At 40.1% G+C, this 17,267-nt stretch overlaps 1 protein-coding gene across 2 annotated transcripts in view; it reads left to right on the top strand.

Moving 5' to 3' along the window:
* arap3 (ArfGAP with RhoGAP domain, ankyrin repeat and PH domain 3) overlaps window positions 1-17,267 on the top strand; it is a 271,085-nt gene that overhangs the window by 182,800 nt on the left and 71,018 nt on the right. For both annotated transcript variants that reach the window (XM_073067377.1, XM_073067376.1), the window contains exons 9-11: window positions 4,610-4,695; window positions 5,620-5,802; window positions 8,712-8,877. In XM_073067377.1, the coding sequence (XP_072923478.1) occupies window positions 4,610-4,695; window positions 5,620-5,802; window positions 8,712-8,877 (435 nt within the window). The remainder of the gene's footprint in view (window positions 1-4,609; window positions 4,696-5,619; window positions 5,803-8,711; window positions 8,878-17,267) is intronic.

Here is a 17,267-nt window from a genome sequence, read left to right as displayed (position 1 = left end):
CTAAAGAGAGCCTGTTTCCTCTTAATGTGTCTTTATAGCCAAACCTTGCAGGCTTAAGACCAGGAACTACTAGATTCAGTGACACTGACCTCGATGTCTTGCAAACGTAACTCCATCAGAATCAGAATCAGGTTCATTGCCCTGACATAATGTAAATTGTGAAATTTGGACAGTACAGTGCAAAGCATAAATATTACTACATGTTACAATAAACAAAAGTTAGTGCAAAAGAGGAATGGCAAATTATCTGTTCAGAAATCTGATGGCGGAGGAGAAGAAACAGTTCCTGAATCATTGAGTAGATAGATAGATAGATACTTTATTCATCCCCATGGGGAAATTCAACTTTTTTCCAATGTCCCATACACTTGTTGTAGCAAAACTAATTACATACAATACTTAACTCAGTAAAAAATATGATATGCATCTAAATCATTATCTCAAAAAGCATTAATAATAGCTTTTAAAAAGTTCTTAAGTCCTGGCGGTAGAATTGTAAAGCCTAATGGCATTGGGGAGTATTGACCTCTTCATCCTGTCTGAGGAGCATTGCATCAATAGTAACCTGTCGCTGAAACTGCTTCTCTGTCTCTGGATGGTGCTATGTAGAGGATGTTCAGAGTTATCCATAATTGACCGTAGCCTACTCAGCGCCCTTCGCTCAGCCACCGATGTTAAACTCTCCAGTACTTTGCCCACGACAGAGCCCGCCTTCCTTACCAGCTTATTAAGACGTGAGGCGTCCCTCTTCTTAATGCTTCCTCCCCAACACGCCACCACAAAGAAGAGGGCGCTCTCCACAACTGACCTATAGAACATCTTCAGCATCTCACTACAGACATTGAATCTTCAGGCTCCTGCATTCTTCCTTGATGGTGGTAATGAGAAGAGGGCATGTCCTGGATGTTCTGGCATGACCCCTTCCAGAGGCACGGCACTTGAAGATGTCCTCAATAACAGGAAGGTTTGTGCCTATGATGGAGTTAGCTGAGTCTACAACCTTCAGAAGCCTCCTATCCTGTGCACCATGTTAAAGTCCTGTTTCCTCTTCAGTGATAGAACGGAATAGGAATGCATTATGGTTATGGAAGAGGAAAGTCTCTTTGATCTCAATTGATTTCAACCTTGCCTGTCCACTTTCTCAACCCCATTGTCTAAAGCAATTCATTCATACTGGAAGCAAGTAAGTTTAGTTTGAGACCCAACATTAAATGCAATGTGAATTTTTGTGCATGTGTCGCACCCTTGCAGAGCTTTGTTCCAGTTCCTCTGTGTTTACGGTGCACATAAGCATTTTATGTCACACCCTATGTGAGTGACATCATTGCAGGTTGTCAGCACATACATTTTTATTCATCTAACCCTGCAAATGAATAGTTACAATAAAATAGACATTCAGTGCACTTGGTAACCTAGTTGTAGTTACCTGGGTTACCTGAAACATTGTCAGAGAGTCCAGGACATACTTCTTTCTTATAGGTAATTCTTCTAAATATTGTACTTGCTTTTTCACTAATAACACTACGTCAGAATATCTAGTTTTCCTCTCCGAACCTTACACTAGTGTTGTTATGATTAATCTCATTGTTTATTTTGCCCATGTAGAAGCCAGTTTCATCTTGTATATGAACTTATGTTTGTCTCCATCTTATGATGTACTGTGGTACTGCTGCAGGAAGGAGAATATCATGCACTTATACACTCTGCATGTATGTCTCTGACAGCCATAAACTTGAACTTGATATTAACAAGTCAATTTAAACTGTTAATTCTATTAAATTAAATCTACACTGGCAAAATTGTTTGAGCCCCTGCTTATGCGTTTACTTCTTCCCCATTTCTTTTCACCACTAATCCATCCTCTAAATACCACTTCCTGTAGGATTTACATAATTAATCCTACACCCCATAATAAACCAGACACCAGGTCGTGACATCACCCTCGCCTTTCATAAGCATCTCCTTAAAATTCAGTCATCTTCAGCTGCATGCTTTCTCGTGCTGCCAGTGGAGATGACACTCCTTTAGATTTATTTAGAGATACCGTGTAGAACAGATCCTTCCAGCCCAATTAGCAGCTCCACCCACCAACCTATTTCACCCTAGCCACATCAGTGAACAATTTACAATGACCAATAACTCACTAACCAGTAAAGCTTTGGACTGTGGGTGGAAACGCACATGTTTGCAGGGAGGATGTACAAACCTTGCAGAAGGCATTAGAATTGAACTTTAAACGCTAATGTCCTGAGATGTAATAGTGACATGCTAGCTGATATGCTACTGTGACACACCCATGTTTAGGGCTGCTGAAGTCCCAGTAATGATTTTGGCTGGGGAACAAGTAAACTGTGACTGATTCCACATGGTGCATCACCAACTCATTCCTCTGGGCAGTTCTGTATTGTGTTGATCATGAAAGCTGATTTTGACATGACAGATATTATTTCCAGGAATTGAAGTTCTGAGCCAAGAAGTTGCTTTGCACTTCAAATGGACTATTTTTACTGTGCCCATGGTCTTTTTTTTTAAATCAATTATGGTATTGTTTGCACTGTTGTAACTATATGTTGTAACTATGTGGTTTTGTCTGGGTCTTGTAGCTTTAGTTTTTGGTTTGTTGGGTGGTAATTCTCCTGAATTGGTGTGTCTGGGTAGTTGTGTTTTGTCTGGTGGATTTGGAGTTCCTTTCCGGGGAATGCGCTAAGATGGAAGTGCAATATTAATACACAGCAGCCTCTCCGGACTCTGGATTTGGGGATTGCCAAACATTATGTGGATTTTCTGGTGTAGTCTGTTTTGCCATATGCTTTTGTGATATCATTCTGGAGGAATGTTGTTTCCTTTTTTAACTACATTGCAGTTGTAGTTTCTAAATGACAATAAACCAAAATTCAATTCAAAAAATGGGGTCACTAACACACTTTTTGTGGGTGGTTTAGCTAAAGCTCTCTAGTTTGCTGTTGGGCATGAGGTCCAACCTGTCACATGCAACAGATTGGGTGTTGCACTTGCATTTGTTTATAAAGGCCTCCAGAAACGTCTACAGCAAGTGGTGATACAGCCCTGTCCATCACACGCACTGGGCACATTTACATGGAGCGCTGCTGCAAGAGAACAGCATCCACCATCAGGGACACAACCATCCAGGCTCTCTTCTCGCTAGTACCATCAGACCGCAGACACAGCAGGCTTGGTCACACACCATCAGGTTCAGGAACAATTACAACCATCAGGCTCTTGAACTGATGGGGATAGTTCCACTCACCACAACTCTGAACTGATTTGACTATTTCTAAATTCACTTTAAGAACTTAGAACTCATGATCTCAGTAGTATTTTTTTTATTTGCACAACTTGATTTTTGCACATTGGTTGTTTGTCAGTCTTTCTGTACAGTTTTTCATCAGTTCCATTGTAATTCTTTATTCTTCTGTAAATGCCTGTGAGAAAATACATCTCAACATAGTATACAATAGCACATTTTATTTTGACTTTGACTTCCACTTTGTTCTGCTGCTACCGAGCAGCTGATCGAAAGCAGGTAGGGCATGTGCCACTTGATGGTGAGAAAGGGGTGTTTAAGAGAAACTGGCTAGTTGTGAGATGGAAATCAGGGTGGAGAGCCTTTTGAAAAAAGGACGTGTGTCTATTCCAGTGTGTTTCTTAACAACCAGCTGCAAACAATTGGCCGAAAGGGTAATTAGTTTGCCAGTAACTTTTGATATTTTTTACTCTAAACTTCAAAGGAACAATATGTTATGGCAATTCACATTTAACTCCATGATGTAATTTTGAGACATAGCTAAAGGTTTATGAAATATACTCAGCTAAAACCCCAGCCCAAGCTACCCTTCTATCCAGTCATAGACTGGTGCTCATTCATTTGTTTATGCTGTGTTGTATGATGTAGGCGATTATGGTTTTTCCATGGCCATGATTGTTCTCAGCAAATTTTTCTACAGAAGTTGTTTGCCATTGCCTACTTCTGGGCAGTGTCTTTACAAGATGGGTGTTCTCAGCCATTATCTGTACTCTTCAGAGATTGTCTACCTGTTGTCAGTGGTCACATAGCCAGGACTTGTGATATGCAGCAGCTGTTCATATGACCACCTGTCACCTGCTCCCATGACTTCATGTGGCCCTGATCAGGGGCTAAGCAGACACTACACCTTGTCCAAGGGGGACCTGCAGGTTAGTGGAAGGAAGGAGCACCTCATCCCTCCTTTGGTAGAGACATATCTCCACCTTGCCACTCCAACAGAATGGTGCAGCATGTTATTTAAATAAGTGTTTGCATTATAAATTTATCAGAGCTGGTGTTGTAAATCTGGTACTCCAACCCATTAGTGTCCATTAATTTTACTGGTGAAAAATGTATTTACGTAGAAGCTGAATTAGCACAAGAGGAGAAGGGAGTCAGATAGTGAATGCAATGTTGTCTGAAGTATAAATACCAATACTCACCCAGTTGGGCATGTTTCTGTGATACGCATTTTGTATGCATTAGTTGTAAAGCCTATTTTCTGCACTGATCCTGATTCAGGAGCCCTGGCAGGATTGGTGTTTAGCGGTAATGATGTGTTTCAAGTTTCTTTTATCATTGCAGGAGAACATCGAGGCTTAGGGGCATCTGTCTCTAAAGTACAGAGCCTGAAATTGGATACAAGCGTATGGACAAATGAAATTGTACAGGTCAGATATCAAGACTTCTTGAATGAAATTGCTAAAAGTTCCATGTTGGGAGTTCTTCACTATGGAAAGGAACTCAAAATAGTAAGATGTTGTAAAATTACCAAGACTCACAGGATTAATACAGATCGCATAGCATATTCAACCTAACCTAGCCAAGATGACCTACCTTTGGATACAAGATTAAAGGTTAAAGATTAGCTTTATTTGTCAAAATTATAGTGGAATATAGAGTGAAATTTGTCATTTACATCATCATTTGAGATGTAAAACTTACTAACCATAAAACATGCACCTTTTTCTTTTGGAATGTGTAAGGAAACCAGAGCACCCAATGGAAGACCATGCTGTCATGGGGGGTGGGTACAAACTCCTTACAGACAGCAGCAGGAATTGCAATCACTGGCACTGTAAAGTGTAAAGCTAACCCCTACATTACTGTGTGGCCCACAAGATTGTGTGTCAAATAATTACTCCAATAGTGTCTGAGAGTTTTAAATGGTACATTTTTATTTTATGTAGTCATAGTGAGATATTAGCATGGAAAGAGATCCATTGGCTTTCCAAGTCTATATCAATCTTCAACCATCCAAGTCGATGCCAATCATCAATCATTCAAGTCCATGCCAATCATCAAAAACCTTTTGTACTAATCGTATATGAATCCCTGTCTTAATTAATACTGGCTTCGTCCCCCTTCCTTTCCAATAATAATGAGCAGCCTTAACCTGAAGCATCGCCTATATATTTATTTCCATAGATGCTGCCTGACCTGCTGAGCTCCTCCAGCATTTTATATGTGTTTCTCTGGATTTCCAGTAGCTGTGGAATCTCTTGCATCAAAATTAAAACATTTTTGTTATTCTCCTCACATTTTCATTAACATATTAGTGATCTGTTACTTAATATAATTCCCTTTCCTTGTAGCTTTTCATTCAGTTAGGTAATGAGAAAGCGAATAGGTTCTGGGCAGCTCGAATCACTCCAGGAGAGGAATTGGATACAGATGCTTCAGTCGAGAGGCGGAGAGAATTCATCACGATGAAATACAGAGAGGGGATATACAGGCGGTCACATTCTAAATTTGCAACTCAAGAGGAACTTATTAAGGTAATCCTTTCTGTTTCTTACTTGGCTTAGAGTGCATCAGTCATCAGCAGACAAGATGCCTGTTGATTGTCACGTGTCAATTAACGGTATCAGATTTACTGTGAATGCAAGAGTAGTTGTGGTAGTGCAATCACCTGAGTTGAGTGTAATGTTCTCCTAAGGGATTGTCTATTGTAAAGGCCAATCCAGGATCCACATATTCTGGTGCAGTGTGGACAAGAGCAAGTGGTGGCTGTAGTTAGTGATTGAGTCTCTCCTTTTGCAGCTGCCGTTTCTTCTCTGTAGCCTAGCGGAAGTTGTTCTCATGTAGTCTAGCTCTCTTTTCAACAGACATGAGTTGGGCATCTGGATGACATAACCTACCTACTGTGGTTGGTATTGCTTTATCACAGTGGAGATGTGGTTCGTGTTGGCCTCCTCCCATACGCTAGTGTTAATGCATCTGAATGCAAGGCTATTGGACTGGTAATCAGAGATGTAGTCCATCAATCTGGAGATTGATGGTGACCTGGGTATTTAAATTCACTTAATTAAGTAGTTTCTTGAAACAAAAATGTTACTGTCAATGATGGCGAAAGGATTATTGTACAATTTCAATCTGCACACAGGTTTTCTGCCAGAACAAAAGTCTGCTAGCCTTCCCTTGTTTGAGAATCCCATGGTGTTGTTAGGCTGGGAATTCAAGATTATTTTCAAATGTTTTTCTTCAATTTTTCACTGAACATTTAGTTAGTGGTGGTTAATAAATACTATCTGTTCAACAATCCTTGGATCCCTAAAATTTTATTATGTCCTGAAATACTCAACTCAACAGTACTGTGGGAGCACCTCTACTATATGAACAGCTGAAGATTCAGAAGGTTAACCCCCACCACGTAGTGGAGGACAATGAAAGATGGTCAAGAAATGCTGGTTTTCCCGGTGTACTGTGGAGAGGATTCTAACTGGTTATATGTTTTTTTTAAAACATTTTTCTCACACCGCTTATGGGTGGTATGTATGTGTATTTTTCCCTCAATCTTGGGTGTTCTACCAGAGGCCTGGGAGCTTAAGGATTCGGCACGGTATCCATGCTGTTCCTCTTAGTCTGCTGCTCTGGAGCAAGATCTCAGATGTTGTTTCCAGGATTTGTTGGACCCACTCTCCCAGTCCAAATGCACAGCCGCAAATGCTCCTTTCACCACCAGATTACTCTGGCTTTAACCTTCCACATCCTTTCTAGCTGCTCTTTCATACCAAGGTATTTTTCATATTCTTTCTTCCTGATGTTACTGACGAATGGGAGTGCCACGTCTATTACTATTGCTTTTCTCTGTTCCTTCTCCAGTATTACTATGTTTGGTTGGCTGGCCAGTACCTACTTATCAGTCTGTGTTTGGACATCCCACAGGATCTTAGCTCTGTCATTCTCCAGGACCTTTCCCATTTGGACTTGGGGTGTCCAATCTATCCTCCGGATGAGAGTGACAAGAACAAAAAGAGTCATACCAGGTTGGATACAGCCCAGATTAACTAGGTCCACGCCAGTGGTTGGGGAACTGGGACTGACCATCTGGTGACAAAGCATAAATGTATATACTGCACATGTAAAATGTGTGTGTGTGTATATATATATATATATGTGTGTGTGTGTGTGTGTGTGTGTGTGTATATATATATATATATACACACACACACACACACACACATATATATATATATATATGTATATATACTGCATAAATATTTTTTCTGATTGTAATTTATAGTATATTTTATGTCTTGCACTGTACTCCTGCTGCAAAATAACAAATTTCATAGCATATGACATATGTCAGTGAGAATATTTGTCTTCTGACAATGAATAAAAGAAATATGATAAAAGCTCCTTTGAAAAATTCCTTTTTAACATGAATTTATATCTGGTTACCACAATAGCCAGCAATCCTTAAAGCCCGATTAATTTGAATATAGTCATCAGAACAGGGCTAAGAGCAGGTTGAACGTCACTTTCAAAAAAATGTGCTCTCGTTCCCGACCAAAGCGTGCATTCATCTGGTTTTAACTTCTTTCCCTCTTCACAAGGGCCATGAAATAAATGATGATGAGCTGGACCTGAAGTTAAAAATTAGTGGTTAGATATGTCAAAGCAATAGAAGTATGTCTTAATTTCCTACCCGTTCTACAGAGGAAATAATTTATGCCTATTATTTATTTGTAGAGTGATTAGCAAAAATAATCAATACTGAAAGAATCAGATAAGATATTTTCTATGATCCATGATCTTTGGTGTGGTAATTGCTACTATCTGCGGTTGATGATGTTCATATATTTAACTGGAGCTGACATCAATCTTCATGAACATTTTTTCAATGCTTCACTTACAGCTTTAATAGGTAATTGACACTCCAGTCAGCTAATGGATACCATCCTTCATTGGGTACTTAATCTGCTGTATACAGCACAATTCAATTTGGTGTGGTTTCCATTTTACTGATAAATTCTTTGAGTTAGTCAATGGCATGGTTGCTCTGCAATTAAATTTGCCTTAAACAATGTGCAGAGTTTTATATTTGAAGTGCATTGCAGTAAAATAGCTTCACACTTTCTAATATTGATGCTTCCTGAGCAGCCGTAGAACTGATTCTTCAAGTGAGAACCAAATTATCCCATCCCATTATGATCTAGCAGTAAATAAAGACATTTCTCTAATCTGACAGCTCCATTAACCTGCCAACACAGGGACATTTAGTCATTTGTCTGTCCTGTCTTTCAGAGAAAATAACCTGCAGAATTGAGCTGTTCCTGCCAGGAAAATCACCATTAAGATGATCGGTTTGATGTTCTTTGCAGAACTAAGCTATTTTATCTGGATGACCAGTTTACGCTTTAGAGGGAGTTTTGTTGATTTTGGTTTCCATACCTTACAGGCACTTTGCACAGCAGTCACCAGCCCCAATCTCCTGCACACCATACCCCAGATCTTCTCTGAAGCAGACAAAAAGAGTCTCGCTGACCCAGATGCCTGTGACACAAAGTCAATTCAAAGCCCCTCCTATTCTTCCAGAATGGAGCGATCACCACAGAGAAGTCCAGGTATTTATTAAGTATGCCACATATTTAACGAATATATATAAAATCAATATTATTGGCTACATTTACAAAATATATCAATAACTTTGAATTAATATATCAGTATGTGTCAGAATCCTAATAATTTGCTATAGCCAATATATTTTGAGAATTGTAAATGCAGCTTAGAAATTTGCTTATTGCCTCTAATATTATAAAATCCATTTTACATTTGCTTAAACATTCCAAAGAAACGTTAAAGGATGTGGGGATTATGACATCCCAGGGAGATGGCCATGGGACCTTTCTATTGAACCTTTAAATTGCATTGATTTGTAAAGCTTGTTATTTGTCAGTCTTTGATTATGTATGTTTTTTTTGAGTAAATTCTATAGTTTATCTTTATTTTCTCATAAATGCCTGCAAGAAAATGAATCTCAAAATAGTATATGGTAACATGTATGTACTTTTATAATAAATCTTAATTTTACTTTGGGGTGTCATTTTAAAATTGTAAAGGAAACGTTACAGGTATGATAGTGTCAGTGAAGCCTATCAGAATCAGGTTTATTATCACCGTCATGTGACGCGACATATTTGGCAGATATTGCTTCACTCAACTACTACTTCACTCAACTGTTTTGATATTGATATTGATGCCTAAAGTGCTGAAAATCTTGTATAGATCTGTGGCTTAATTTCCTTGAGCATTAGGACACCATGGAAGACAAATCCTGAGGTATTAAGTGCGTCGAAATTCAACCCCAACTCTAGCGTTAAATATACAAGATATCAGTAGCAGCACATTCTATTCTAATTCTGAAATGATCACTATTCATTTCGTCTGAACTGAACTTCAGAGGCGGGTACACTACTGCTGCTATTAAATAGTTCAGCTACCATGACAGGCTGACAGTGAATTATTGGCAAAAAGATTTTCGGGCTATGTGGTAGGATTATCAAACTGTCATTGGCAGATTCACTCTCCTGAATGTTGACAGCTTCATGAACATTATTTGTAAGATGGATAGTTCAGGACAAAAAGCAAACCCTTTCAACAGTGAGTTTACCACCTTCTTGTATATTTAGCGATAACAGCACAGAGCAGCCTCCTCTGGCCTTTTGAGCCACGCCGCCCCAGCAATCCCTGACAGAACTGATTAATCTTAACCTAATTACAGGACTATTTACAATCAGCAATTAATTTTCTAACCAGTATGTTTTTCGGCTGTGGCAAGAAACTGGAGCACCTGGAGGAAAATCCACACATTCCACAGGGAGACCGTCGAATCTCCTTACAGAATGGCGCTGGAATTGAACTCCAAACTCTGAAACGCCCCAAGGGGTAATGGTGTTGTGCTAATTAGTGCTTCCATGTGCCTGACAGAAGAGACAGACAGGAAAAGGGTTGGATTTCAAAATGATCGATCAGTGATCAGATCCTATGATGTGCACCATCTGCAAAATGCACTTCCAACTTCTCAATGCGGGTTCAGCAATACTCATAAAGCATTCCAATTTTCTCATCCAGTAGATCAAGTACATCATCCTCAAGGTCCCCCTATAAGACCTGCGCCATTCTGATTTGGAAATGTATCTCCAGGTCTAAACCCTGAAACTGACTAGCACTGTTTACATTACCTTTCATAAGACTCTTTTGCCCTTATGTTTTTAAAATCTTCCAATCCCATTGTACAATTAGTGGAAGTTTTGCTTTTCTGGAATTAATGGGAATCAATAACCCTTAGCCAATACTTTCATCCGCAGTAGGATAGCAGTTAGCACATTGCTTTTTAACGCCAAGTATCATTGATCAAATTTCAATTCTCACAGCCGTGTGTAAAGATTTTGTACGTTCTCCCTGTGACCATGCGGGTTTCCTCCAGGTGGTCCAGTTTCCTCCCACATGCCAAAGATGTACAGTACTCTGCAAAAGTCTTAGACACAGATATATAGTATGACACACAAGACTTTTACACAGTACTGTATTAATTTTATGTATTGCACTGTACTGCTGCCTCAAAAAGAAAAACGAATTTCATGACATATGTGAGTGATGATAAACCTGATTCTGATATGGGTCTGTATTGTGATCTGAGAGTGGGAAGGGGGCAGGGAGAGGGGAATCATAGTTAGGAAAAGGGGAAAGGAGAGGGGAGGGAGCAGGAAGTACCAGAGAGACATTCTGTAATGATCAATAAACCAATTGTTTAAAATCAAATGACCTTGCCTGGTGTCTTAGGGCTGGGTGTGTCTGCACCTGTGCCACCCCCCAGCTCCTGGTACTGGCACTCCCTCTCTGCCACTTGTCCCACACCCCTCCCGCGGTGCTTCACCCTCACCATTCCCAAGAACCTTTGCTCTTGCCAGATTTACAAACTTGTTCTCCGCTCCATGTTGAAAAATACAGTACTGTGCAAAATTCCAAGGCACCCCAATTATATATATCTGTGCCTAGGACTTCTGCACAGTACTGTACAGATAGAGTTAGTGAGCTGTGAGCATGCTGTAGTGGTGGTGGAAGTGTGGCAACACTTGCGGTCTACTCGGCACGATTTTTGCTGATTTGATTGGATGCAAGCAACGCATTTCACTGCATGTTGTGATATACATGTGACAAATAATACAAATCTTTGATAAAGTAATTTCCATCACATTTTGCCTCACCATTCTCAGCATGTTTAACTCCCATTTACTATGTCCTCCACATCCCTAACAGCATTATTTTTCAGTTTACTATTAAGCATCTCTAGGAATCAAAGCCCTGACAAATCAAGTGAGATTTTATTGTTATGCTCACAAAAATGGTAAGGTAGAAATACAATGGAAACCTACTTTCTACTGCTTCAGAGGTTTTTAGATCCCAAGGAATGCAAGCTAGCATTAACATCACAAGGCCTAGTCATTTCAGATACCTTGTATGAGGTATGGGTGAGAGGGATAGAGATAAGTTCAAAGTTTAAAAGAAATTCATTATCAAAGGGCATGTATGTTACCTTATATAATCCTGAGACTCACTTTTTTGCTGGCATACTCAATAAATCCATAATAGAATAATAACCATAACAGAATCAATAAACGACCGCACCAACTTGGACGTTCAACCAGTGTGTAAAAGACAAAGTAATGTGAAAATTCAAAAAGAATGAAGTAATAATAATAAAAAACAAATAAGGAATAAATATTGAGTACATAAAATGAAGAGTCCTTGAAAGTGAGTCCATAGGTTGTGGGAACATTCCAAAGATGGAGTAAGTGAAGTTGAGTGAAGTTATCCCCTTTGGTTGAAGAGCCTGATGGTTGAGGGATAATAGCTGTTCCTGATCCTGGTGCTGTGTGTCTTGAGGTGTGTGTCAAGTTAAGGTGGGCCAAGTAAAATTATACCTATGTGTTGCCATATTTACAAAATGTGGTATTCATCACTAATTCACTAAAACATGAAGACCTCTAGAAACATAGACAATATTCACTTCAGACCATTGCTAAAGTAGTTATACAGTATGCACTTAGAGCTGGTTTTAATCTCCAGAGAAACAGCAGATGAAATATCCATTTCTTTCCTCCTAATAACCAGGGCTTTTAATTTTTCACCCCATCTATATGCTGACATGTTCTCCTGTTAGGACGTGGAGTGTCAGCTTTGAACTGCACAAGGTATCACCACACTACAGGACAGGCTAGACAGAACAGCAGGTCATTCCCTTTTAGAGTTTTCATAAGGTTCCTTACAATTCAGAATGTCTTATAAACTCTGAGGGAACTCTAAGCCAAAGTGATTGGCAAAAGGATTGTACACACTTTAGAGACTATACTAACTACTGAACTTATCACTGGGAAAGTGCACATTGTTTTGTGTTCATTCATTATGTGCCATGTCATATAACTTGGGCAATCATGGTCTTTCCATGACCATGATTGTTCTTGACAAATTTTTTAGAGAAATGGGTTGCCATTGCCTTCTTCTGGATAGTGTCTTTACAAGATGAACTGCACCCTAGGGTTCTGAAAGAGATAGTGTTAGAGATTGTGGCAGCATTAGAAATGACCTTTCAAAAATCATTGGACTCTGGCATGGTGTCAGAGGACTGGAAAATTGCAAATGTCACTCCACTCTTTAAGAAAGGAGGAAGGCAGCAGAAAGGAAATTATAGACCAGTTAGTCTGACTTCAGTGGTTGGAAAGATGTGAGAGTCAATTGTTAAGGATGAGGTGATGGAATACTTGGTGATACAGGACAAGATAGGACAAAGTCAGCATGATTTCCTTCAGGGAAAATCCTGCCTGATGAACCTGTTGGAATTCTTTGAGGAGATTACAGGTAGGATAGATAAAGGGATGTTGTATATTTGGAGTAAAGAGGCTTTTGACAAGGTGCCACACATAAGGCTATTTGCCAAGTTAAGAACTCATATTGTAACACGTACGCAACAGGCTGGTATATGTCTAGGGGAAAAGGAGATCCAGCCACTCGCCAACCCCACCTCCCGTACACACAGGTGCTGTGAGAATCAAGTTTATGCCGCATGCACACGCACAGTATCAAACTCACACCAGATACCGTTATGAAATACACTTTAAAGATTTTACTAAAACTAAAAGAGTACTATGCAATACAGTATATATGAAAGAAAAGAAAAAGTAAAAGGCACCAACTTATCAAAGTTCAGTCAGTTTAGTGCACATCATTGGAGCTCAACCATCGAACCATTCGACCCCTCATCACTTTCCTCCGACCTCCACGTCCTTGCACCTGGGACCACCCCGGTGGTCGACCAAGCAGTGCAGCGCACGTCCACCTTCCTCGGCATCTCCTTCCCGACTCCCCTGAAAAACCGCGAAAACCCCCAAGCTCCCAGCCTCACAAGACAAAATAACATTCCCCATTGGTTAACAAATGAATACAATCCCCATATCAGCAAGTCTAAAGCTAAACAACTGCGAGAGAAACACTTATCAGACAAAGAAGCATTCCTACTCTTAACAAACCAAAGAAGCCATTTTGAGTAACGTACACAGTACATTGTACAATAGTATTACAGGAAAGTTACTAACATGGTTAGAACACTGGCTGATTGGAAGAAGGCAGCAAGTGGGACTAAAAGGATCCTTTTTTGGTTGGCTGCCAGTGACTAGTGGTATTCTGCAGGGGTTGGTTTTGGGACCACCTATTTTCATGCTGTATATAAATGATTTAGGTGATGAAATAGATGGCTTTGTGGCCAGGTTTGCAGATGATATGAAGATTGGTGGAGGGGCAGGTAGTGTTGAGGAAACAGGTGGGATGCGGAAGGACTTAGTCAGATTAGGAGAATGGGCAAGAAAGTGGCAAATGAAATATAATGTTGGAAAATATATTGTCATGCACTTTGGTAGTAGAAATAAATGTGTGGACTATTTTCTAAACAGGGAAAAAAAATCCAAAAACCTGAGATGCAAAGGGACTTGTGAATCCTTGTGCAGAACACCCTGAAGGTTAACTTGCTGGTTGAGCTGGTGTTGAGGAAGGCAAATGCCATGTTAGCATTCATTTCAAGAGGTCTAGAATACAAGAGTGGGGATGTGATGCTGAGGCTAAGGCACTGGCGAGGCCTCACCTTGAGCATTGTGAACAGATTTGGGCCGCTCATTTTAGAAAAGATGTGCTGGCATTGGAGAAGATTCAGAGGAGGTTCACAAGGATGATTCCAGAAATGAAAAGGTTATCATATGAGGAATGTTTGATGGCTCTGGGTCTGTACTCACTGGAATTTAAAAGGATGGGGGGGTTCTCATTGAAACCTTTTGAATGTTGAAAGGCCTAGACAGAGTAGATGTGCAAAGGATGTTTTCCATGATGGGAGAGTCTAAGACAAGAGGGCACAGCCTCAGGATAGAGGGGCATCCATTCAAAACAGAAATGCAGAGAAATTTCTTTAGCCAGAGGGTGGTGAATTTGTTGCCATGTGCAGCTGTGGAGGGCAGACAGCTGGGTGTATTTAAGGCAGAGGTTGATAGGTTCTTGATTGGACATGGTATCAAAGGTTATGAGGGGAAGCCCAGGAAGTTGGGTTGAGGAGGGAAAAAACTGGATCAGCCTTGATTGGATGGTGGAGCAGACTCGACTCGATGGGTCAGATGGCCTAATTCTGCTCCTATGTCTTATGTTCTTGAGATGAGTGACTCCAGCCATTATCAAGACGCTTCAGAGACTATCTGCCTGGTATCAGTTGTCAGGACTTGTGACATGCATCATCTGCTCATATGACCACCCACTACCTGCTTCCTGGCTTCACGGTGTGTATGTAGGGGGGTGATAAGCAGGTTCTACACCTTGCCAAATGATAACCTGCAGGCTAATAGAGGGAAGGAGTGCCTTACACCTCCTTTGGAAGAGAAATATCTCCACCCCACCACCCAGTTTTGGGTAGTCTTCAGTAATGATGGGTAGTCCCTTGAAGTTTCCTACCAGAGTAAAATAGAGGGTTTAAAAAAACCTTTGCTACTTATCTGGAATGAGAAGCTGGAGTTAAGTTCTTATGTACCATGTGTAGGCAGAAGGGATTAGTGTAATGGAGCATTATTAGTTTAACTAGTTTAGTACAACATTATGAGCTGAAGATGCCTGTTCAAGTGCTGTCCTGTCTTCTTCCTACTGAATGTTTGAGGAGATGGCATTTAGTGTTTGTATGAAGGAACATCTCTCCCAATCCTACCCCCACACCTTGGTCACCGCAACATAGATACCAGTGAACTACCGCACCCTGGAACATCTAGGAGGTGGGATTCTCCTCATGGTCAATTGGTGCAGTGTTTCTATGGGAACAATATAAACTGTTGAGTAGATTCTACAAGTTGGAGTTCAGTAGTATAGTGGTTTGTTCAAAGCTTTACATTGCCAGCTGATGTTGTGCATTTAATATTTCAGTAATATTTGAGTAATCTTGTATATATATAGTCTAATTAATCATTGTTGTTCATTTTAAATAGTTAATTATGGATTATATCTAAAAATATGTTAATTGTATACGTCATCATACTACCATGTGTTATGTGCATGCCTCACTTAAAGTAAACTCAAACTACACCTGTATTTTCAAACTCCCATGAGATTCTTTAAATTAGTTTAACATTTTGAAATTACAAAACCTAACAGCTATAAGACTGTGGTTCAATTCCCTCTGCTGTCTGTTAGCAGTTTATATGTTCCTCCCTGTGACCGCATGGGTTTCCTCCAGGTGCTCCAGTCTCCTCCCACAGTCCTAAAGTCATTTGTTTAGGATTAGTGAATTTTGGGCATGTTACGTTGACACCGGAAGTGTGGTGACACTTATGGGCTGCCCAGCACAACCCTAGCTGATCTGATTTAATACAATCGACCCATTTTACTATACGTTTCAACGCACATATGGAAAATAAAGCTCATCTTATCTTTATCTGTAATAGGTATAATGGGTTATGGATATTGTCTCCAGAACATTAACAGTGCCTCCTCCTACCACCCCTCTTAAAGAGCCCACAAAATAAATTTTCAACTCAGGCATCTAAGCCTGGTTTTTAAAATAAAACACACCATAGGAGTAGCATCAGAAATAAATTTCCCTCTAAGGGGGTGGGTGACTCAAAGTTTGGTGAGTTAGTCAGAGGTCTTCAAGAGGAATATTTTGCAACTGAAATGAACATTTTTTTATTCCCCTATAGGCCAAGCAGTTTGAATAAAGACATTGAGGAATTGCTTTTTGCTCCCTTTTGGAGTTACCTATAGACATTGATTTGATTTACTATGTTAGACCATCAGTGTTATGTGTGAAGAGGCCACACTAAGAAAGAGCTGAGTATTTATCAATGGTTCCATTGCTTGATAATAGAATTAGTGAAAACCTCACACAGATTTGGGAGAGGATTCAAGCATAGAAAGTATCTGGTTCCACAGACAGCTCTGAAAGAAAAGTTATTGTGTATATTTCAAGCGATTTTGGCTAGTATGGTGTCAAAGGTTATGGGGAGGAAGTAGGAGAATGAGATTGTGATGGATCCTGGTTACCCCCTTCCGTACCGGATGCAGTGATTCAGATCGACGGGTTTACTATACACTCCCAGGATAGTTCTATAGAGTCTCTCAGAAGCAGAGGTGGAGGAGTATGCCTCATGATCAACTCTTCTTGGTGCACAAATATATCAGTGCTGTCCCAGTTCTTCTCACCAGACCTGGAATATCTAGTAGTGAAGTGCCATCCTTTTTACCTACCTCTGGAGATTTCTGAGATCATTTTGGTAGCGGTATACACTCCACCTGAGGCCAATGTAAATCCAGCTTTAGATAAGCTGAACAATGGGATCAACATGCACGAAACAGTGCACCCTAATGCCTTCACCATCATTTTGTGGGATTTTAACCAGGCCAGTCTGAAAAAAACAGGAAGGCTATTTCAAGGACG

The sequence above is a fragment of the Hemitrygon akajei genome, chromosome 15, assembly GCF_048418815.1.
Source record: "Hemitrygon akajei chromosome 15, sHemAka1.3, whole genome shotgun sequence".
NCBI lineage: Eukaryota > Metazoa > Chordata > Chondrichthyes > Myliobatiformes > Dasyatidae > Hemitrygon > Hemitrygon akajei.
This window is presented reverse-complemented; position numbering and strand designations above follow the sequence as displayed.